This window comes from Trichechus manatus, unplaced genomic scaffold, assembly GCF_000243295.1.
Source record: "Trichechus manatus latirostris isolate Lorelei unplaced genomic scaffold, TriManLat1.0 scaffold00190, whole genome shotgun sequence".
Taxonomy (NCBI): domain Eukaryota; kingdom Metazoa; phylum Chordata; class Mammalia; order Sirenia; family Trichechidae; genus Trichechus; species Trichechus manatus.
The window spans coordinates 1,795,606-1,819,204 of record NW_004444126.1 but is presented as its reverse complement, the minus strand read 5'-3'; the positions used below and the strand labels follow the sequence as shown (position 1 = coordinate 1,819,204).

At 54.0% G+C, this 23,599-nt stretch overlaps 1 protein-coding gene across 1 annotated transcript in view; it reads right to left on the bottom strand.

The window, feature by feature from the left end:
* The window catches only part of MN1 (MN1 proto-oncogene, transcriptional regulator), a 49,725-nt gene extending 28,072 nt beyond the window's left edge, over positions 1-21,653 (bottom strand). Inside the window, exon 1 of the mRNA XM_004387620.1 lies at positions 17,912-21,653. Within this exon, the coding sequence (XP_004387677.1) occupies positions 17,912-21,653 (3,742 nt within the window). The remainder of the gene's footprint in view (positions 1-17,911) is intronic.
* Positions 21,654-23,599: the final 1,946 nt, after the last annotated feature.

Here is a 23,599-nt window from a genome sequence, read left to right as displayed (position 1 = left end):
CCACAGCACCCAAGACCACCCTTCAAAACTAAGTGGGGCCCGCTCACTGGGGTCTGGGCGATCCTGTGAGGGGCGCCTGCTCCCCCACTTTCTGCAACTCGTCACCTCTTCCCTTGGAGTTTCCTGATTCCTCCTGCTGAGAAGGTGGTAACCATCCATATTCAGGCCAGGGCTTAGTGACATCTGTGAGACAACAAAGGAGCCCTGGTGGCACAGTGGTTAAGTGCTCAGCTGCTAACGAAAAGGTCGACCGTTCAAACCCACCAGCTGCTCCACGGGAGAAAGATGCGACAGTCTGCTTCCGTACAGACTGCAGCCTTGGAAACCCTAGGGGCAGTTCTACTCTGTCCTATAGGGTAGCTGTGAGTTGGAATTGACTCAGTGGCAATGGGTTTGATTTTTCAGTGATTTAACAGATGTTGGCTGAGTGCTTTTCATTAACTCCCTTAGCCCTCAAATCCCAAAAAAGCGGATGGGGAAACTGAGGACCAGAGCGGTGAAAGGATCTGTCCAGAGCAGCTACTGCTGCAGCCCTGACTTCCTGCACTGTCCTCCTTCCGGAGGTCTGGGGCGTCAAAGCCAACCCCAGTGGTTGGCAGTCGGGGGGCTGATGGAGGAAATCCAGGCATCCTCTCGTAGGCCACCATGGTCAGGTGATGCCTAGGGTCTGTAACAAGCCTTAGATGATCCAGTGGCTGTGTCTCAGGCCACTATACTGGCAAGAAGGGACCTGCAGAAGGGAGAGACTGGTGGAGGACCAGTGTTGGGGATGGAGAGAGGTGGCAGGTAGAAGTGGGACAAGGAATTCCCATGTGGAGGGCTCCTTCCCGACACACCCCTGCAGAGATGGGGCTAGGATCCCTGACCTGGAACCAGCCCCCAGCCCATCCCCTCTGGAGGAAACTCGTCACCCCTTCTAGGTCTCAGGGGCCAGAGGCAGCCAATCTGTGTGCAGAGTACTTGCCACCTGGCCCCGGGACCAGGAGAAGGATGCACCCTGCAGCTGACAAAGCCCCTTCCTGCATCCCTCAACATGTAACTGTTGGGCGCCTACTGGCCTCCAAGCCAGTGCCAGGCTCTGGATAGAGCTGTGCCTTGTCCTTATTCTGGGCTTGATTCATAAGTTAGAGCCGCCCACCTAGGCCCTCTCTCCCAATTTCCTGTGCAACATTAATACAATTATTCTTTCCATCTCTATGTTTACTAGTTAATTTCCTCCCACCACTAGCAAGGCATCTATACCGTTCACAGCTACAGTCCCAGTATGGTGCCAGACACACAGAAGGCGCTGGATACATGGACAGACACCTCCCTGCTCACGAGTGTCCTAGGAGGTACCAGAATCATCCATTTGACAGACAAGCAGACCAAGGCTCAGAGGCAGCACAGCCTTGTCACAATCACACTGCTGGGTCTGTCTGGTTCCTGAGCTCAGCCCATTGCTTCTCCTGCATGACTTCCTAGCCCCCGGGCCGGAGGCTCTGGTTGCTGCCCCTTCACCAGCGGAGCACAGACGGTAAGAACTGAACACTCAAATGCCAGGAGGGCGAGGCTGGGAGTCAGTTTTTATCCTGAGCATCTGTGGGTGGAAACTGCAGCTTCCTGTTTCAGTGTCCTCAGTAGTTCAGGACACAGATTCCCGAATCACACAGGCTGCCCCCTCCCAGGTGGGTGACCTTGGGCATGTCACTTCGCCTCTCTGAACCTCAGTTTCCTTATCTGCAAAATGGGGCCTAACATGGTTGGCACTCAAGAAATGCGACCTGTTACGATTCCTTTGTACCTCAGGGAGTCAGAGAGGAAAGCTTCTAGTAGGTGGACACCAGGCAGGGGTCACCCAGAGGCCCAGCCCTCCGCGCCTCTTCGGGCTGGCCCTGGCTGGCCTTGTGCCTTCCTGTCAGGGTGACCTCTGTCAGGCCTGGAGAACAATGCCTGGGAAAAGGAAAAAGCGGAGTCTCCCTGGGCCAGGACATAAATCGTGACCTGCCCAGCTCAGGGAGAAGATGGACATCCCCCCTCAAACACCCCTGCCTGTGGCAGGCTGAGCCCCTGCCATGGGGCCTGAGCACCCTGTCCTAGGGGAGGAGGACCAGAGTCTCCGGCCAGGTGCTGACAAACTATTGGGAGAGGGTTTCTGCTTCCTTGGAAGGGGCCAGAACCTGGGGGAAGGGGAGGGGAACAGACATTCTCTCATATAGTTTGGGCTCAGATTCAACTACCATTAATTGTACAACTACTACGTGCCATCCAATCCCATCCCTCTGATGCTCAACATCCTCCCCTTGCTCCCCATTATACTTAGAATAAAACCCAAACTCCTGACAAGCCCTTCGTGGTTGGGCCCCTGCCTGCCTTGGCAGTGTATCCCACCACCCTGGCCCTCGCCGTGTTCCTGGAATGTGCCAGCTCACCGTACCTACCTCAGAGCCCTTGTACCTTCTGTTCCCTCTACCTGGAACACCCTTCCTGAAGATCTTGACACCACTGGCTCCAGAGGTGTGCTGGAGCTGGCTCCTGCTGCCTGGGATCACACTGTTAAATGTTCAGGAATTTTGCAAGCCGGCTGACAGCTGACAACAGGTTGGTAGCTTGAAATTGGCCACAGTGGGACTATTTACACCATGGAAATGAGCAAACACTACGAATCAGAGCTGTCCCTCTCCAGAGCTGGTTGTTCATCAATTACCAGCACAGCACTGGCTAGCTCCTTCTCATCCTCCATCTCTCACCTTAACCATCACCACCTAGCCTAGAAACCCTCACGCATGTTCCCTCCTTCTAATTCTCTGCCCGCCCTGCTCACTTGTGACATTCTTTGTTTGCTGTTTGTCTCTCAGTCTGTCTCTTCTCCCCTAGAATGAGAATGTCATGAGGGCACGGGGTTTTATCTGTCTGGTTCCCCACAGGCTCCTAGAACCTAGAACGGTGATGCCACATGGCAAGTGTCTGATACACGTTTGTTCAGTGAATAAATGTGGAGGTGCTTTTAATTTAAATTTGATTACCATTTTTTGAGGATTGTTTTGAACCTAACCTCACTCCCTTCCCTGTTATTTCAGGATTTCTCAATCTTGGTCCTATTGACATTTGGGTGAATTCTTTGTGGTGAGGGCCCCGCTGTGCATCGTAGGATTCTTTGTGGTGGGAAGCCATCCTGTGCATTGTAGGATGTTGAGGAGCATCGCTGGCCTTTAGCCACTAGTTGCCAGTAGCAACCCCTCCCCAAGTCATGACAACAAGAAATGTCTCCAGACATTGCCAAGTGTCTCTCGGCGGGCAACATCAGCCCCACAATGAGCCCTGCGGGAGGTGTGTTACTCTCCCCATTTTGCAGCCAAGAACACTGAGGCTCAGAGCAGTGCCATGACTTGGTTGAGGGTTCCACGTGAGCACGGAGAATGGACTCCCTGGTGGCTGACTCCAAAGCCAATGCTCCCTGCTGCCCCCAGGGCACAGGGCAGAGTGACCCTCAACCGTCTAAGATGAACACAGTGATTATACCTGTGTTACAGGTGAGGACAGCAACACTCAAGAGAGGTGAGCCACCTGCCCAAGGTCACACACAGCATGCAAATGGCAGAGCCAGGATTCAAACCCAGGCCTGCCAAACTCCTGAACCCTCCCTCTCTCACCTGGGGCAGCGACACTCATTTGCTCTCAAGCTCACTCGCTTTCATACTCTCTCCGCTGCCCAGCCCAAGCCTGCCAGGTTCCCGAGGCCCCACCTGAGGCACCAGGCACAGGGGTTTAATTTTTCTATCGCCAGCTCCCAGATTGTTTATGGCTGGCGCAGGCTCCTGGCAAAGTGCTCAGAGGCTGAGGACCGGCTCATTCTCATGAATTCCTTCAACAAGAAGGCTGACCATTACTCACGCGTATCAGGGAACTGTTCCTTCGGAACACAGGGAGAGCTGTCAGGCAGAAGAAAAATACCTTGGCTCCGCTGTCCCGCCACCAGCGACCCGTGCCGGACTACGCCTGACTGTGCCTGGCCACACTGGGTAGACAGGCCCACTTAGATCCGTGCAGGGCCCGAATGCCCCAAACAAGCAGAGGGTCTGCACACAACCCCCAACCCTAAGACTTAGGGGGCCTGCTCTGCAACACTGAAACATTTATGAGCAAGTCCCTGGTGCCAGGCCCCCGTGCTAAGAGCCTGGCACACAGCCTAGCACTGTTTCACTCTAGCCTGCCCCACTCTCTCACTGAGGACACATGACGTAGCCTCTGCGTGCGTCAGTCTCCTCGTTCCTAAAGTGGGGCAAATAATAGCAGCAACACCGTCATGCCTTCGAAGATTCATCAACACACCACATACGAAACACTTCACATACAGTAGGCAGTCAACAGAAGGTTATGCTGGCAAATCGCTTCCTCTGTGTCGGGTAGTCTTCTGAGTATTAACTCATTTATGTATTAACTCATTGGATCCTCTCAGCCTCATGAAGTAGAAACGATTTTTATCCTCTCTTATCAATGAGAAAATGGAGGCACAGAGAGGTTAAGTAACCTGCCCAAGGTCACACAGCGAGGAAATGGAGTTGCTGGTGTTTGAACCCAGGTAGTCTGGCTATAGAGCCTGTGCTCTTAACCACGTCATTATGATGCTAGCTAGTATTCTCCTATTTAGTCCTCCCAATACTTCTATGAGGTAAGCATTATTCTTTTTCCTTTTTGAAGTTTTATGGATGAGGAAACCAGCTGTGGTGGCTTGTAGGTCACACAGCTCCTAAAAGGCAAAGGGCCAGGCTTGAAACCCAGACCACCTGCCTCGTGGGATACGGTGCTGCCATGGCTTCCCAAAGGTCAAGTATTGTCTCTTGCACAACATGGTTCCACCCACCTCCATAAGAGGAAGGGGTGCAACCGATGCTTTCATCAGGGTATCTGTGTCATGGTGCTTTCAAAACGGTCTAGAAACTTCTAGGTTAAGGAAGACCTAACTCTGGATCTGTGCAAGCCTTAGTGAGGTAAGATCAGATCCTAGCTCCCACACGAGGGGCTCAAAGGGCAGGATGGGAAGGCCAAGGCTGAGGGCCCGCTTAATTCAATCCCTGCTCTGTGGCTGTGCTGTGTGACCTTGTCTGAGTTGCCTGCCCTCTCTGGGCCATAATTCCCTGGGCTGGAAAATGTTATGGGGAGGAGGCACAAATAGGGAAGAAGGTCTTCCTCGTTCTAAAATTTTACCTAAACTTTCACTTTAGTCCTACCCTGATGTGAACACTACAGCTTGTGTTTCAGGATGTTGGTGTGCTGCAACACTGTAGATTTAACTGCTCTCACGTATGGACACCTAAGTTGCCAGTGCAAGTCTCCCAGATATCTCCATGTCCAGACACCCAGGCAGGGAACACTGGGTCAGCAGACACTGGCCCATGGCAGCCAGAGCAACAAGCTCTCAAAGTCTTTCCACAATATTCCTCCACTAGCTTCTCCTGGCATGCACAAAGTCAGCCTTCTAAGAAGTTCAGAATTTCCACTCCCCCCAAAATGATCACTTATGTTCTGGCAGAGAGCCAGCCCTTGGGGCCACCCCTCAGTGGGTGCTCAGGGGCTGAAAGTAACCCCTTCCCCAGCCATCATGTAAAGGGTAATGGGTACCTGGGTCTCCCTGCAGCAGTGCAGGGGCCAGGGAGAGACGGACATACCAAGAGGATTGTGGGAAATTCTCTGGGACAATCCCCCCCCACCAGGCCCAGCCAGGGCCATGCACAAACAACTCCAATTTCAGGACCAGCTTATTTATTTGTTGAAACCACAGAACACCCCAAAACCACCCCAGAAAGAAGGAAGGAAAAACCAAAACGTGGGCAAACGCAGCCCCCCTTCTCGATTTTAGGCCTTAATATGAACAGTTTAGCAACAGAACTGCCATTTACTGTCCTCTGCACAATCTAATATTAAAAGTCTTGGGCACAGAGCAGGGATGGAAGGGTCCTGCTGAAAACTGGGATACCAGTTTTGTTGGCTTAAAAACAGATCAATTTTACTCTAAAGTTTAAAATGAAACATGCTCCTGTTTGGGAAAAGAATTTCATTAGGGGGCAAATATAATATAAAAATACCCATTTAGAAAGAATGTGCTATTAATTCTTAGCACTCTATGCGGAAGGGAAAATTGCATTTTTATCTAAATGGTTTTTCTGCATAAGCCATTTACAATATTCTTTGCCTCTCTGTAATAGGCCCTGCTACCATTAGTACTGGGACGACCAGGCTGAGGGTTGAAATCGCCCTCAAACACATTTAATACATAACCCCTGAAAATCTATTCCAACAGGGACCTCAGCAAACAGGCCCAGCATTCCTTTTTTAAGGAAGAAATAAATATTGCTGAGGGAGGCTAGCGGGGTGGGGGTGGAGGGGGTTGGAAGCGGTGTGCTGATCTGGGAGGAAGGGACAAGATGGTTTCAGTTAGAAGCAAATGCTCTGGGTCCCTTTAGCCAGCTGTAAAACGGCAACTGTTTTGGGGTTGCGTAGTTGCAACCATCTAACTGCGTGCATGTATAGAGATACATGTGTTAGTATCTCTCTCTCTCTCTCTCTCTCTCACGCACACACACTGGTTTCCATCAAACAAGGAAAGAATAAAATTCGGGATATGAAAACAAACTATTTTTAAACGCTAAAGCAAACACACCAAGCTAGTAATACCGCTATTTTCCCATTAAACCGAGTTTCTCTCCATTTGAAAAGCGAGAGTAATCTAAACAATACTCCCAAACAAAAAGGCATGGAGTTGGGGTGTTGTGGCCTCCACTGTCTTTAACAACGGAAAAACCCTCCATGGAGAAGCAAAAACACAGGCTGGGATGGGGCGGGCGGCTCAGCCACGTTCTGCCACGTCGCACCAAGCGCGTCCTCCCCCACAACAACTGAAGCCTGGACGCTGACGCGTCGCAAACTTCAAAACGCAGTACTTCTTTTTTCTAAAAAGTTTAAAAAAAAAAAAAAGTCCTCCAGCTCTTTCTTTCTTATATTCCCAAAATAACCACTTACTTAATACCAAATGTCGGGAAGCTAAATTAATTCATTAAAGAAATGCAGGGACTGTGTTGTGCACCAAGCGTGGGGGCTCTTATGATTTCTCTGCCCAGAGCCGGAACGACGCAGGCCGCTCTCTTCCGGCGTGACCGACTCATAAATTCTTCCTTTAAAACCAGAAGTCCAGAAATGTCATAATTATAGCTGATATAGGTAACAGGTGTGCCCCCTTCCAACTCCCCTCCGCCACGGTCCTTCTCTATAAGATTTAGTGGCCTGGCTTGGGGTGTCGTAATTACCGGAAACGACTTTGGTTTTAAGGGTTAGATAAAGACCCTCTCCAAATTTAAGGCCAGACACCAATATCCATTAGACTTTAACGGGCCCACATAAAAAAAGAAATTGTATCCTCATCTCTCCAAATGCCTGTTTCCTCAGCGCCTCAAGTGCGTCTCAGGCTGGCTCAGCACCAAAAATACCCAGGCCCTCGCTCACAGAGATCGATGTGCAAAAGGAATCAGGCAAATAGGGGGTGGGGGTGCCAAGGAAACCGTTTGCTCTAAAGCTGTTAGGGCCAAACCCTGAATTTTAAAATAAATAAATAAAGTGGAATTTTAACCCATGGTCTGGAAGAAGAGACAAGAAGGCTGTGGGGAGGCCAGAGAGGAAGAAGGGGGCACGGGAGAAGCCAGGCTGAAGAGCCTGAGCCGTCAAAATGACATGCGCTCCCCTTTTGAGACTCGGTGCTAGGAAAGGCCAAGGCTGAGGGCTGCTTTGCTTTGTTGTTCCTTTTCCCTGCTTTCAAGGCTTACACATACTTCTTTCTTCCTTCTATGGAAGTCAAACCATGCATTTCTCTAAAAGTTAGAACTCCTCCTGCCTCCCACCATCCCCACCACCACCATTTGTCAAGACGGTGGAATGGAAGGTGCTCGAAAGAGGTTTAAGATTCCCAACTCTCCACTCTCCACTGGTGTGACGAGACCGCTTCCCCATGTCAGCACTCAGCTCCCAGGCAGCTGAGAATTAACGCTCGGAAGTTTTCAGGGGTCCGAGAAGGAAGGCTCCAGGAGGAAGCCCATGTTCTCTGGCCATTGCCGAGGTTCTGGGAGGCTGGGTGTGCTAAACGAGCGGACTTTTTCTCCTTCCTCCCGGACAAATGATGACTGGAGGCACCACTCAATGTCTCTTTCTGTCCTGGGAAGGTGGTGGGAACCGCACCTGGGGCCTTCATTCAGTGCCAGCAAGCAGGCCCATGAAGGCGCACACACGCTCGTGCGCACACGCGCGCGCACACACACGCAAAATCCTAACCCAAGCAAAATGCTTCATACGCACTGAGCACCAAATAAATGCTTATTAACTAAACTGACCCAAAATAGTGAAACATACAAGTAAATTAATCCTGTCTCTCTCAGGGGTCTAACAGGATTACAAATTCGGCAAATTTGACCCCACTGAGATCAATAAACTTCTATTTAAAACTGAAAGAGGCCAAAAGTTTGTATGAGCTTCTTCTTGGGGAGAAAAGAAAATTACTTTTCATTTCTTCTCCGGCCTGTGTGTGCGTGTGAGCCTGTGCGCACGCGAGAGCAGAAACCAGCAAAAGGCATCCAAAGCTTTATGCCCAGACAATTTAGAAATAGTCACGGTGTAAGGATCGTGAAATTGCTCCTGTTTAAAAAAGCCAAATTTTGGTCCATAGCCTCCTTTCCGTCAAATACTAAACAACCACCAAAACTTCCATTGCAGGAGATGAAAATGGTCCATTTGTTTTTAGCCAATTAAGCCTCACTACAGAAGCATTAAGCGCTCCTGATGGGGAGGAAAGAAGAGACTAATTTCACCAGCTCCTTTCCACACTTGGTTTCTCTGGAGTCCAGGGAATCTTCCTCTTGCTAATTGGTCATTTACTTTAGTTCTCTTTTTGCCTACCATTCAGAAAAAGGGAAAAAAATCCTATACTGTGTGGGAGGCCATTGCGAGGCACGCCGGCGTTTCCAGGCAGTGGGGCCTGCCTGCAACGTCTATAAAAGCTGAGATTACCCCACAAGGGGCTAGGGGCTGGGAAGGAGTCCTCAGCGGCTACCTTACAGGGTCACCAGAACAGCCACTCCTTTTTCCCACCTCTAGCATCCCTCTTGTCTGGAAAGAGGCGCTTGGGGTCGGGGCCTCTGCAGAAGAAGCTGATCACAGGCGTGTTACCCAGCCTCGACCCACCCAGTCCCAGTCTGGGTCTTCATGCCCTGTGTTGGCCACTAACTAAACAGAAACAGCCCCTGATTGTGAACAGCCCCTTGATGCCGTCATCCCGTCGCAGGCTGGGTCCTCCATGTATATTTCTTCCATACATCTGTGGTCGTCAGGGAGGCCCAGGCCCAGCAGGAAAAGCACAGCCAAGAACTTTCTGTCCTTGATGATGGCCCACACCCACACCTAAGCAATTCACTCACCCCCAGCCTTGTCCTGGAGGTGTTGTTATAAACGACTTCTACATTTATAAATTATTTTCCACTCCGTAACTCCAAGAGTCAGTAAATAACATTTCAACTCATATGAACGCACCTCTCCCTGGCTCTCCGTCCAGCCCCTTACCTCCCCTCCTCCGAGAAAATAAACCGCAACCCAATCTCCATCCAGTCTTCCTCACTGGGAGTGTTTCTCTCCCTGCCTTCCGGCTTGTAGGAAAGGAGGGCAGGATGCTCACATGAGGAGTCGGGCCCTTAAATTTTCAAGGACTTTTTCAAACAGTCCACGCAGATAGGGGAGAACACACTGACTTCTCCGAAAATCCTCAGCCAACCCTTGCTTTCTAGGGAAGCCGGGGCTTCGGGGATTTCAAAAAGCAGGCTAGGTTTTCTGCCAGCTACCCCCTACCCCTCTCTGATGGTAAGATGGTCCCTCAGAAGTCTTTTATTCCCGGTGGTCATTGCCAATCATTTGACAATGCTCATGTTCCAAGATCCAAGGGCATCTGAAAATCCACAGTAACTGAAAAGGGTCATATCTTTTTGACACCTCATCCTCCCCCGGACGAGAAGCTAGCAGTATGTGTGCGTGCGTGCACATGTGTGCGTGTGCACGTGGGCACATGTGCGTGTATGGAGGAGTTCACTTCATTTACTGTCACCTCACATTCCCTGATCTCCCAAATACAACCAGCAGAACCAGACGAAGTGCCCGATTACCTTCAACTTTGGGGCAGACGGATGTGTCCAGTGATACGCACAAAAGCCAGCGGCATCAGAAAAACACCAGAGACTGGGTTGTTCTGGTGAAATTTTTGTCCCCAGCTTTAAGATCCAATGAAACCCTTGTAGCCAAATACTCTTCAAAATTATTATCAGTAACGAGAAGGAAAAATGGATTTTTAAATCCTCAGGATTGAAGGCATCTGCACGCCACCTAGTTCTCACAAGACAGGGTGCTGGGAGAGCGAGCAGAGTGGAAATCAGGCTGTAGGTGTGCCTTTGCACCAAAGTCAGTTCACGTGTCCTCCAAACGCAGGACAAAGGCAGTCTATTAGAACCTGCTTCCCTTCCGGGTGTCTTCAAAGCACCCAACTTCCCAACAGTGATGGAACCCGAATATGCCTTTACCAATGAGTCTTGCTGTTTCCCTAAACCATTTTCCAACACAGCCCCCTTCACTCAAACCATAGCCCACACAGATAAGTCAGACCACACCCAGAAAGTCAGAGGCCACTGGAAGAACAGGAACCTCAAGGCCAAATGTTTTGTGAGGAGTCCAAGATTTTCCACAGAAAGGTCAAGAACAGCCTGTAAGATGGAGATTTTGAGGTAGGGGGGCAACCTGAGCTCTCTGGAACCCTGAGCTTTAAAGATCGAAAACCCTGCTACCTCTCCAATAATGCGAGTTTGTACTGGAGTGTTTACTGGGTTTTTCTCCCGTATTGAACAAGCCCCTGCCATGTAAAATATTCCTTCTGGGACATTCAGAGAGAGCCAGCCTGTTACCATGAGTGTGCTAAGACCTCCAAACTGTTAAATTCAATTGCCTTATGTTTAAAGGGCATTAGGGTCCATACAATGATGTATAAACCATGAAAGGATACTCACATGACCACTCTAAAGTTTTCTCTCTGATCTAAGCTTTGCAAGAAAGCAAGCTTTCTCAGCCAAGAGAGAGCACGAGATTTTGGGATGCTGGCACAGATCAGTAGGGATCTGGGAAGGCCAGTCCAATGTGGCTTTGTCAGGGCCCCAACTCACAACTATCAGGTACCTGAAATAGCCCCCTTAGATTTTAAGAGGCTAAGAGACCTGTAGCAACAGTTTCTCCCCCGTGCCTTTTCTGGAAACAACCATGTTGGGAGCAGACTCCCTCACCTGCTTCGTGAACCTCTGAGGCTGGCTGATTAAAACACAGGCCAGTAAACAAAGTGGGCTGCCACAGCACCCCATAATAATTACACCCCAAGAGAACGATGTCTTTCAAACATCCCTCCCCACTGCAGTAGATTGAACTTAACTCTGCTTTTCTATCCTGGTCACAAAATAAGTTTGGGCTTTTTTCCCCTCTGAAGCCACATCCACCAGGCAGGCATCTTCTCACCAACGTCCCACAGAATAACGGATCCCAGTGTGAGGCCTCCAGCATGGCCTCTATAGGTGTGAGTTGGCATGTTGGCCTATTGGCAGAAGATGGCAGGGAATGATCCGGGCTGCCTCAGCGCTGGGTGATCCATGGAGTGAAATGCGACAGGGTTCCAGGACCATCTCTTCCCCTCGAGTCCTGTTCCCAGCTTCTTAAGGCCCGAGTGGCACTTATTTGGGGACTGCCAGCTGAGCTGTTGTGCAACAGGACACAGAGGGTCCATGCAGGCAGGGCGGCCGTGACTAATTTGAAAGCCCAGCGGCGTCTCCTCCACGTCGTTTGTACCACAAGATTACAATAGAGGAGTGGGTTTTTCCATAAATGAGAAGCAGCATCCACTGCTCACAACTGGGGGCTGAGGGGAGAGGCTTATTCAAAGATTCCACTCCTGGCTCAAAGCTGGTCTTAGCTGAACTCAGCCAGAAAGATACCTCTACGCACGCTCACGCACAAAATCCAGCAAGGGGGGGGACGCATGTCTGCTACTTAAATACTCCAAATCAAAGTCACCCACGGCCTAGGAGGCCCGGGAGGCCGAGATTTTGTAATTAGGATCTTCAAAATCCTCCCTCTATTTTTAGGACTTGAGATCACTCAGCCCTTTACAAAATCAGAACTTGTCAGCTAAGGCCACTGAGACTGAAGGTTTAGCTCCTTCCCCACTCGCCTACAGAAAGCAGATTAAAGGTAGCCTACAGAAAGCAGATTAAAGGTAAACTATAGGAGTAACTTGATTATTTGGTGGAAATACTCTGGGCCATGCATGTGTTCATGTGCATGTGCTGGGGTTGGGCGAGGGGGCATGGGGGGGCTCTGTCACATGCGGAATTGCACAGGGCCCTACTTTCCTCCACTGCAGTGACACGCTGAGACCTGACACCCACCTCACCAACCTCTTGCAAGCCAGCCCCCAGACCACTTCATTTTGCTGCAGTATAGTGAAAAGGCTAGGAAACTTCACAAATGTCCCCCAAATGGCTCTCTTCTCAATCACGCACTCCTGTATATATCAACATCGCCGCCACAAGCAATCAAATCCCACACTCAAATCTGTCCACCCAAGACGCACCTAAAAATAGACACCGTCTTCAAACAAACACATCCACGGCAAGGCAAAATCCTGACTTGACTCAAAATGATGAAGTTGGGCAATTTCGGCCCCTCTACACTAAAGAATTGGGGGGAACAAGCAAGAGGGGCAGCGAGGGAAGGACAAAAGTTGCACCCACTGGTTATAGGGGCTCCAATAAACCCAAGTCCTCTCTCACCCAAGGGAGTTTGGTGTCTTTCTGTTGGGATGCACTTGGGCAGCCTGCCTGCCCTCACACTCCCCGGACATTTGATCCTATTACATAAAGCTGCAGCCTTTTAATCTCTAAAATTAATCAGACAGAAGTAAATACAGTACTCCTTACTAGGAGCATTTATCTCCCTAAATGCTTTCAGCAAAGAAGATCGCTCCCTGAGCAAAGACCACGATCCTGTGTTATTGTCACCGGAATGGAGTGAAACGGGTCACAAGTGATTTTTACTACATTTCCCAGCATGGAGGGAGTTTAGGAGATCCTGTGAAAACCTGACTATACATTCAAGTTGGCCCTTGAACAGTGGGGAGAATTCCCCTCCTATAATTCCACCAAGGCCTCTCGGACTGTTTATTAAAGGTGTATATTTTATAAGAGCAGAGGGGATCAAGTAACTTCTTGGCGAGGGCAAGCCATATTTTCAGTACCTATTAAGATTCTTGGTGGAAATTTAAATACTTCTGTCAGGCAAAGAAAATCATATCAGGGATCATAGAACTGCATTGCTAGAAAGAGAGATTAACCAGCCTTCACTCCTTTCCTAGAAAACTCCATAAAACAGAGTACATTTCAATAGTCTCTTACTTTGGCTGAAGGGCCTTACCAGAAATCTAAATGAATTTATATTAAAGAAAGCTATCCTTGAGGAAAGCCCTTTCATCTAAAAAAATGTATATACTTATAGATAGGTGTATAGAAGTATATATTATACTTTAGTAGGCAACGGCTATTTAAAATCAAAACAGCCAGAAAAATCCAGTGGCAGAAACCATTACAAGTTCAACACCGCTAAGCTGCAGCCCCTTAAAACATCCTTGTCCTTTATTAATATTTAGTAGAAATGTATAATTGCAGATGTGTGCTAGGTTGGGGTTTTATGTGGAGGGGCAGGCAAAGAAGACAGGTTTATTACAGCCATGAAATATTAAACAAGCACCAAAGAACAGTAGTTGTATGTCCTGGACTTGCCAGGGAGCAGGCAGGCCCGAATGTCAGCTGCACAAAGGGGCCCTATCTGTTTACATTACCCCTGATTAACACCTGCGAAGTTTTGGGTTACATCTTCCGGAGGCAGGCGCAAAAGTCACAAGCAGGCATGCATCCCGCGCTGGGCGATTTCTCCGGGAAACAGGACTGCAAGGATCCTTGCCTTCCCAAAACAAATGTGAGGGAGACTGGAAAATTCTCTTCACAGCAGAGGGAGGAGGGGAAAGACAACCCAGAAAATCAGTGCTTTGCTCTGAGGCTAGGACCAGCCCGCCACCCTCCAGCCAGCCCCGTATCTAAAGAAATGCAAGGTTCAAGTCCTGCCTGCCTAGTATTTCTCAGCCCTGCATACTCTGTTCCGACTGGAATGCTGTGAGAAGCATGAAATTCCAAAAATTTCACCCACATCACTGTAAAAATATCATACTTCCAAAAAGGGCAGGATTGCAGGCAGAGCGTATACTGAGACCTAATCCCATGTCAGTGTGTATGAAAAAGCATTTCTAGACTGCACCGGATTTCAAGATTGAGAGCAACCCATAGAAAGGAAGTTTGGCAAGGATAAACTTATTACAGAATGAGGTTAATTCCAGTTTGGGAAACTGTAAGGGGCGGGAGAGGGGTAAAAACACTCTTCCAGACTTAATATCCATTATCTATAATTATCATTATTTCTCCTTCTCTAGCTGTCTTGAAATTCCTCCATAGGCACACATCTATTACAAAGATAGGTGGCCGACTTTCCAAATTATTTTTAAATTTATGTAATCGTTACTGATTTAATAGATGCCTGAATAGGCCTAAACTCAGGCTGTTTTTTTTTTTTCTTTCCCCACAACCTCATCCTTCCTCTACCCCAACTTTGTGCAAACAGAGCCCCCTGATTAGATGTAGAGTTTCATTATATAACAGCTATTTGGTTGGGGTGGGTTAAGAAGTCAGGGAACACACAATTTGGAGAGACTCCTTTCCTGGTCAAAAACCATCATCACATGTGACTCTGGCCTGGACTTTGCCGGGGTGCAACTTGCCAGGCGAGTTCCCTCCCCTGCAAAGAACATCTGAAGCCCATAAGACAATCGGGGCACGTCCCAGTGGCTACAAGCCTCCTGCAGTTCTGAAGACTTATCCCTTCCCTCCAGTCGGAGCACGGATCATTTTGTTAAATACCGACTAGTATTTTGTCATCGGAGCAAAGAATTTCAGAAACGGTGTTAATATTTAATCACATTAGTATTGGCATGTTTTACGGCGTGACAAAATAAAACATCATTACCCAAACGGGCTGTGCCTGAAAGGGGGGAGGGAGGTTGTGAAAAAAAGTGCTTGCTGGGGCTGGAACCTAGAGAAGGTATATTCTAGCTAATGGGACTGTGTGCGTTTGTTTAAGGAAAAGTAGACTGTTTTACATGAAAAAAATCTTTCAACTCTATTTCGCAGTGGTACACTTGACTCTGATTTTCAGCCAGGGGACTCGGGGGCTGGTAGAAGGCTCTGTGTACCTATTTATACAATGTGTGCAGATGGAACTGCAGGGTGTTATCATAATGAAAAGTTTAATCATCCTTATTTACTACCAGTGAGGGAGCAGGCGTCGGATGCGGATATCTTATAAAGCCTTAACTAGCAGCCACGGGGCTGCAGTGTCTGTGAGTGACCTCAATTCGAGGCTTTATCTAGGAAACCGTCCTTCCCACATCACAGAACAGAAAACAAAGGAGGTCAAGTGGGTGTCCCTGCCAATGCTTATAAGGTGGCCAGCCCCTCCACCCTTCCCTGAAGGAAGTCCCGGCCTCCCCAGTGCGTTTAGCTTGCAGGGGAAATCAACCCTAAAAGTGGCTAGCATCTGCTCCCAAAATTATTTTCGATTATCCAACTGTGATAATGAAACAAACAAAACAAAACATTTCTTTAATGACGTTTCTTCATTCACAGCCTGTGTCTTTCTTTTCATTTTTTTCTTTTCCCAGTAAAAGAAGATGAGCTGGACTGGTAAAGGGGTGGACAGACATCTTTAAAAAAATCCCATTAAATAAACACCACCCTGTATCACTCCACCTAGTCTATGAAGGCCCTTCAAAAGACTCGCATGCAAGCTCTACTGGCGTTCCTTTATTCACTTCCTAAATCGGGTTGGTTGGTTTGTTTTTAACTTTTCTCACTCCATTCAGGCCGATATATTCTTAATTATTTGGGGGAGGGAGGGTCAGAAAGAAGAAAGGGAGAGGGGCAGCCAGGCCAAGCCAGGTAGAAGTGACAGGGGCTGAGATTTGTGCTAACCAGCTATTGATCGGGTGGGATCGAGATGTTGTGTACAAGAAAATAAAAGAGAACGGGGGCCAGGCAAGTAGCATGCTGTGTCCAAGTCCATTTTAAAAAGGAGGGGGGAAAAAAGGAGAAGAAGCTGAGGGTCCCAAACTAACCAATTTATGGCTTTGCCTGGGAGAAGCTTGGAGAATGCTGATGCTGGCCTGGGTGTCTGCTGTGCATGCTAAACACCCAGCTTCAAACGAGAGAGAGCGTCCCGGGCTGGGCAGTAACCACGAACAAAGAGAAAAAAGCAGCGGGCCACATTCATGAATTAGAAAACCTAAGCGGGAATGCAACCGGGGAAGGACAAGGCGCCTGAAAGCCCCTAGTTCTGAGGCACCCAACTCCTGCCCCACGCCTCCTCTCCCTCCTCCTTCCTCCCCACCCCCACCCCCTCCCCCATCCCCATCACATTCTCCTAAAACCTACTCTCACCTTAAATCCAGGGTCAAGAGATGGCGGGACGTGGGGAGGGCTAGGAAAATGAAGGCAGAGGAGAGAAGAACTATAAGAGAGGGCAAGAATCGGGGGACTCATTTCTTAAAAGCCAGGGTTAAATCGCCAGCCGGGGGCTCCTAGTGAATTCTGCCTAGTGAAACTGAGGGCATTCAGCTGTGGTTTAAAAGAAAAAGGCAGGAAAGGGGGAAATGTTACCTAATTTTAAGAAGACATTAACTGGTTTTTATTTTTATTTTTTTAAAAAAAAAAAAAAAAAAAGCCCCATTAAGTGAAAACAGAAATCTACGGCAGCCTTCGATATCTTTAGGTTAAAAAGAACTGTTATCACTTTAACTGGAATGGCGGTCCATTTACTAACTCACCCGCACCCCTCCCACCTGAAGGGCCTCCAGGGTGCTTAGAATGCAAACGAGGGCTGGGACTGGACATCTGTCACCAAAGCCAAGCGAGATATTGACAAACGTGGGTCCTTTGTGTCTTAAGAATATGTATCCATATCCCTGTACACAAATGATGCCCTGGCTGCATGGTCTGGACTTTGTTAAGCAGACCCCGCCCAGTCCCATCACCCCCTCCCTCAATGTCGTGGAGACGCACCGGAAAAGGCTGGCTGCCTCCTACAACCCCGACAGGTCTCTAGTTTTTCAATGAAACTCTAATAGTTAAGAAGAGACAAAACAGCTATTCATTAGGAACAAATGTCAAATTAGGCGTCGCCTCTGAGTGATGCTGCTGACACTGAGCTGGTAACTTTTTTTCTAAAGATGCTCAGCACCTAGGAGAACTCAAGCTGAGGGTTGGCTAACTAGGAATGGAGGAGGGGTAACACAACTTCCCAGGTGTGCCTGGCAGGAAGGGGAACACACAACTAAAAAGCGGCAATGGATTGAAAGTTGGGGGGGCGGTTCTGAGTGTGTATAATGGAAGGGGCCTAGTTTTCTGAGAGCTGCGCAGCACCAGGCAACTCAGCTAAAACTCTGGGGAGAGAGGGGGGGAACACGGGTGTAAAGCTCTGCAATGACCGCCCCCCCTCCCCGCCCCGCTGTGCTACCATATAAGTTCTTACTGCCTGATCTACCTGGCAGCACCTGCGGGGGGTGGGGACGTCCAAGTTGGGAATTAAGAGAGCCCCCAGTGCCCTCCTAATCCCAGGGGACCCGCCCCTCCTGAGCCTTCAAGGCAGATGCTAAAGCCTGCAGTGGGGGAGGGGCGGGTCACAGGTGAGTGAGAAGGGGGGCGCGCGCATATACCTTCTTTGCTGTTGGGGTTCTGGGGTTTGGCCTTCTCCCAGGGCGCCAGCGTCTTGTCGTCGTCCGCGCCGTCCACCAGGGCCTTGTCAGCGGGGATGTACCAGGTGGCGCTGTGCTCCGCCATCAGCGAGTCCAGGTCGATGGTGCTCATGGCGCTCTTGACGGCCTCGGAGCAGCAGCTGCCCAGCTCGCTGTCGCCATTCTGCGCGCCCGAGGCCCCGACGGCGCACTCGCCCTTCTTGCCGCCCTTGAGTCCCAGGGGCTGGTCCTCGGAGATGCTGAACTGCTGCCTCTGCAGCTGGATCTGCGCCTGGAGAATCTCCAGGGGGTGGATCTCGTCGGGGGGCGGCGCGCTGCTGCTGCTGGTTGGGGTCCGGACCTGTTCCAGGCCCGGCGTGCCCGGGTGGCCCGTTCCCCCGCCTCCGCCATAGCTGTCGGGGGTCGAGGTAGAGGTAGACATGATGCCCAGGCCGAGTGGGGGCGGGGGAGCCTTCGGTCCGTGTTCCCCGGCGCTCACTCCTCGAGGCGGGAGTTTGGGCGAGCCGGTCACCAGAGGACTCCTGCTCGCTTTGGCCAGGGCCGGTGTGTTGTCGGAGCTGGACGACACCTCGTCCTCATTGGCGTAGCTCGTGCTCACCTCGTCCGAGGCGAACTCACCCACATGCGGGGAACTACCGTCCGACTTGGCCCCGCCTTCCAGGGACGCCATGAGGTCCGGTTGATCCCCCAGGAGCAAGTCGGCCCCCTTCCCCCACGATGGCGATGTGAGCGCCTTCTCGTGGGGCGTCGGTGCCCCGCGCGCCTCGCCCGCGGAGCCTCCCCCGACGGCCGCGCCAGGTGCCTGCTGCTGCCCTGGGCTCACCCCCGGCGCGCCCCCGCTATCTGGCGCCGCCGAGTACTTGTCGAAGAAAGTCCCGGGGCTCACGTGACCACTGTCCCTTTTTCTGCGACCCCGTCCCCGGCCGCCGCCCCCGGGGACAGCCTTGCCATCGTTCCCCGACGTGGATTCCAGGGTGTAGTTGGGAGAGAGGCTGGTGCCGTCCCCCGGGGCGGGTGGGTTGGGCGGCCCCGAGGCTTTGGAGCCGCTACTACTGGTCCCTGACGGGCCTCCGGGCCCCGGGACCCCAGGGGCAGTCCCTCCCGGGAAGTAATCCGAGCCCGGGTTGCTGGCCACGACCGCGCCATCGGTCTCGTTCTGGCTCAGTTTCCTCTTGCCCTCGGGCGGGTTCTTCTTGTTGAAGGTCACGTTGAGGTTGGGAGCCCCGAGGCTGGCGATCATGTTCTGGCAGGCGGTGGAGAGCGCAGCCAGGCAGCTCTGGCCGAACAGGTTGTCCTTGGTGCTGGGCTTGTTGAATGAGCCCAGCGAGAGCGCGCCCAGCTTGCTGGCCGAGGCGCGCTGGCTGGGCTGGAAATCGGACTGCGGCGGGTATGCGCCCCCTCCGCTCCCGCCGCCAGCGCTGCCACCGCCCCCGCCAGTGCTCGGGGGCGAGTTCACGCCCGGGCCGCTGTGCGGCGTGGCCTGCCGGCTCGTCGAGCCAAACGGAAAACCCGGCTGGCCCCCAAGCGCGGGCGCCGCAAAGTCGGGCGGTGGAGGCCGGCGCTCCGAGGGCGCGCTGGGCAACCCCACCCCAGCCCCAGGCGACTGCAGCTGGCCCAGGCTGGCCAGACTGCCCCCGAACTGCAAGCCCGGCGAGGGCAGCGCAGGCACATGGCCCTCTCCGGGCATCCTCAGCGGTTCCTGCAGAGGACCCCGGAACAGCACCCCCGAGCCGCCGGGCGGAGGGGGCGGTGCCAGGCCCGGGTCGTGCGGACCGCAGTCAGCTGGCAGGGCTGAACCGCCCATCCTGCGGGGCAGCAGGTCTCCGGGAGGCGGATGTGGGCCTGGGAACCACGCGCTCTCCTGCGCTAAGTGCGGCGCCTGCTGCTCGAAGGTGCCCAGGCGCCCAGCGCCCCCGCCGCCGCCTTCTCGCTCAAAGTTCGGCTGGGCCAAGCCGCCCACGGGGCCGCCGTGCACCAGGCCGCCCTGGCCCACGTCCCCGGGGTGGCCTAGCTGAGCCAGGTTGGGCTGGCGCAGCCGCTGCTGCTGATTCCGCGACGCCATCTGCTTAATCATGAGGGCCGCGTTTTGGCGCTGCTGCTGCTGTTGCTGCTGTTGCTGCTGTTGTTGCTGCTGCTGCTGCTGCAGGGACTGATGGTCCTGAGCCGGGTGCTGCAAGGGCGGCCCCGAGGGGAAGCTGTCGGGCACAGGCGGCGTGAACTCACCGGGCAGGCCTGGGTAGGCGGAGGGCGAGAGGTGGTTGTCCAGGGCCCCGTTGTGCATGCTGCCGTTCCACGAGGCGCAGCGGTCCACTCCCGCGCTGCCCGGGAAGTCGAAACGCGGCCTCTTGGCCACGTTCATGTAGGGGGGCGCGTCGAAATGCTGCAGCCGCTGGTTGGGCGCCTGCTGCGGAGGGGGGTGCTGCATGTTGAACACTGGCTCGGAATATGGGTGCATGCTCCGGTTCTCCAGCCGGTGGATGGGGTACTCGAACTGCGCGTGCTGGCTGGGCAGCATGGGGCCCCCGTCCTGCAGGCCGCCACTGGGCGTGCCTGCCTCGCCCTGCTGGGGCCGCGGAAGTGCAGGCGGGCACGAATTTTGTCGGACCAGAAGCCCAGGCGGCGGCTGCGGCTGCTGCTGCTGTGGTTGCTGAGGCTGTGGCTGCTGCGGGGGCTGCTGCTGCGGGGGTGGCGGGGCCTGCTGGGGAGGCTGCATTAATGGGTGCCTGGAACTCACTCCGGGCTCCAGGCCCACAGGCATTTTGCGGGCCCCGCCGAACCTCTCGAAAAAGACGCCGTGTTGCTGCTGCTGCTGCGGTTGCTGCTGCGGTTGCTGGGCGTGCATTTTGGACAAGCCCACCATGCCCGCAGCTCTAGGCATGGCCGAGGCTCCCGGGAAAGCGCCCCCGGGAACCTGGCGTCCCGCCGCATAATGAGGCAGCTGCCCCTCGGAGTCGGAGGAAGAAAACATGTCAAAATGTCCCGAGGGCGCCTCGCCCGGATAATTATATTCCAGCGAGTCGACGGCTCCTTGGTTCGCCACCCTGCGGGGCTCCAGACTGTGGGAATCGGAGCCGCTAGAGGCGGGCAAGCCGTGGAAGGAGGCGGCCCGGTTGGGGCTCTGGTCCAGCGGCAGGCATGGGGCTGGCACCGCGTGGCCCGAGGCGCCCGAGCTGTGGAAGTCCGGGAGGTTCCCCGGCCGCTGCGGGCCGAAGCTCTCGGGCCCCTGGCTGTCCGCCATGTGCTCGTAACCCTCGGCAAAGGGCGGCTGGCTGCCCAGGCCGCCAGCGGCGCCGCCGTAGCCTAGTAGGCGCCCCCCGTGCAGGCACGAGGCCCCCGGGTCCGGGCCGCCAAAGTTGCCCCCGAAGTGGGGGTGATGCTGGTGGGGGTGGTGGCCGCCGGGGTGGCCGTGGTGCGGCTGCTGGCCACCGAAGAAGCCATGCACCGGCTGCGCTTGCAGCCCCCCCGCGTGCAGCTCAGAGTGGCCGCGCGCGTGGAAGCCGTACGGCTCCATGTTCATGCCCAAGATCGGGGGCTCGCCCAGCGCGCTCATGGCAGGGTCCACCGGGCCAGGGGGCCCCCCCGCGTGGAAAGCTGGGGCCTTAAAGTGGGCGTTCATGCTCAGTCCGGCCTCGTTAAAGTTCCTCTCGCCCTGGCCAGCGTTCCTGCTGTTGATCTGGGGCTCGAACTGGTCCAGCCCAAACATACTTGGCGGGGGGCGGGGGTGATCAATAGGGCATGACAGCCTGCTCTCCGCGGCGCGCCTCCGGCCAGCTACTCGTTCCGGCCCTGGGTCGGAGGCTCCCGGACGCTCAGCACCGCCGGGGCGCAGAGCGCACCGCCACCTCTCCCGGCTTGGGGAGTCTGGGGGCTATCAGCTCCTCTCCCGAAGCTCTGGCTCTGCCCGGCGCGAGCGGCTCTCACATCTTGCGGGGCCGCGGAGCCTCCAGGAGCCCTGTTGTGGGGCACATGCCTCGGGCAGTTGGCCCAGCCGAGGGTGGGTTTAAGGGGAGGGGACGAAGCCGCGGGCGAGTGAAGACAAAAAGTTAAGTAGCGGGAAAGGGACGGGAAGGGGAGAGGGAGAGCGGAGCGATCACCTTCTGAAGTCCGATCCGTTCGGGTGGGGAGCCCCAGGACGCCGCCCGCAGCCTCCCGGAGTCCGTGGCGGAGCTGCAAAGGGGTCGGGGAGGGAGACCCTTCAAAGCCGCGGCTGGCGCCGAGGCACCGTCAGAGCGGTCCCTCCCCCCTCCCCCCGGAGTCCCCGCGCTCCTCAGCCCGAGCCTCCGCCGAGCACGATCCGCTTGCACAGTCTCCTGAGGCCCAGAGCGAGCGGCTGCTTCTTCTTCAGTGGGTTCGAAGGCTGGAGGCTCCGCTCGGCATCGCCCGTGCCGGCCTCCGAGCCAAGGACGCAGCGGGACTGGGGAGGCGGCGGGCGTCCGGGGTTGACGCGGAGGGTCCGGGGGAAGGCGAGGCTCCCCCGCTCCGCGGCGGGTGCGCTGCGCCCGGCGCGCCGCTTCGCGGCCGCGTCCACCGGCTGCCTCTTCTGTCCTCCCCTGTTGGGTGTCTGAGTTAGCTGGAGTCTCCGCGCCCGGTTCCAGACGCCGCAGGGCAGCGAGATGAGGGGTTGGGTCGCTCCGAGGCTTAGGTTCCCTGCCTCCGCGCGGAGGTGCTTCGCGAGTCTCCTCGGACCCGGAGGAGGGGGGCGTTCGCGAGTTGGGAGGCCACGCTGGGCTAGCAGGTTAAGGCGTTCCGGCTGCGCTCTCGGAGCCAGAATGGGGGGGCGGGGGCAGCTCTGGGGGGTCCGCGCACCCCTCTCCCGGCTGGCGGGGGGGGGTCTGCGTGGGGCGCTCCGAGGGTCTCGGCTCCCCTCTCAGTGTCTGCTTCTCGCCCTGCGCAGGGAGAAGCAGCAACAAGTTTTGCATTTCAGCAATCAATTTCAGCCATTACATTTGCACCAATCAGCGCGGCCGGAGCTCCGGGCCCGGGGCGGGGCTCACTCTTAAGGTGGTCCCGGGTCCTGGCTGCCGAGGCCCCCGCCAGGTTCCCGCACTTGCCCAGCTCCGGAGTACCCCTCGTCCGCCTCGTCTCGGGGTCCGGCGCCAGTGCTCTGGGGGCGCGCCCTGGCCTCGGGGTGCAGCGGGCTGGAAAGGGCGCCGGTGGAGGAAAGAGGCGGGAGCTTGGCTTTGTTCACCCCCTTCCCCACTCACACTGTCCCCAACTCCCCACCCCCAACTGGAGAGAGACCCGCCGGGTGGGCAGGGGGCGGGGAGGTGGGCGGTGAGCGGTACCGGGCGATCAGACAATGAGGTCGCCGGGCAAAGCCCCTGGACTCGCCAAGGAAAGTAGCGAAGTGTCGACCGCCGTTCAGCCCTGGGGCGAACCCTTGGCTCTCCAACTCCTTTTGCTTCCTAACGGCGCCCAAGTTAGCCGGCCCTGGGCTTTTCCTGGAGATGAAAGCACAGTGGAAGCCTGGAGTTAGGGTTCTCCCCTAGAGGCCCTGGCGCTTGCTCGCTCCTCCCTCAGAAGGGCGCGCACAATTGTTCTCAGTCCCTCCTGTCTGGGGTTCCCGGCTCTCGGTCGCCGGCTTCCGCCCTCAGGAGCCACGACCACTCGGCCTCGTGTGTGTGTGTGTGTGTGTGTGTGTGTGTGTGT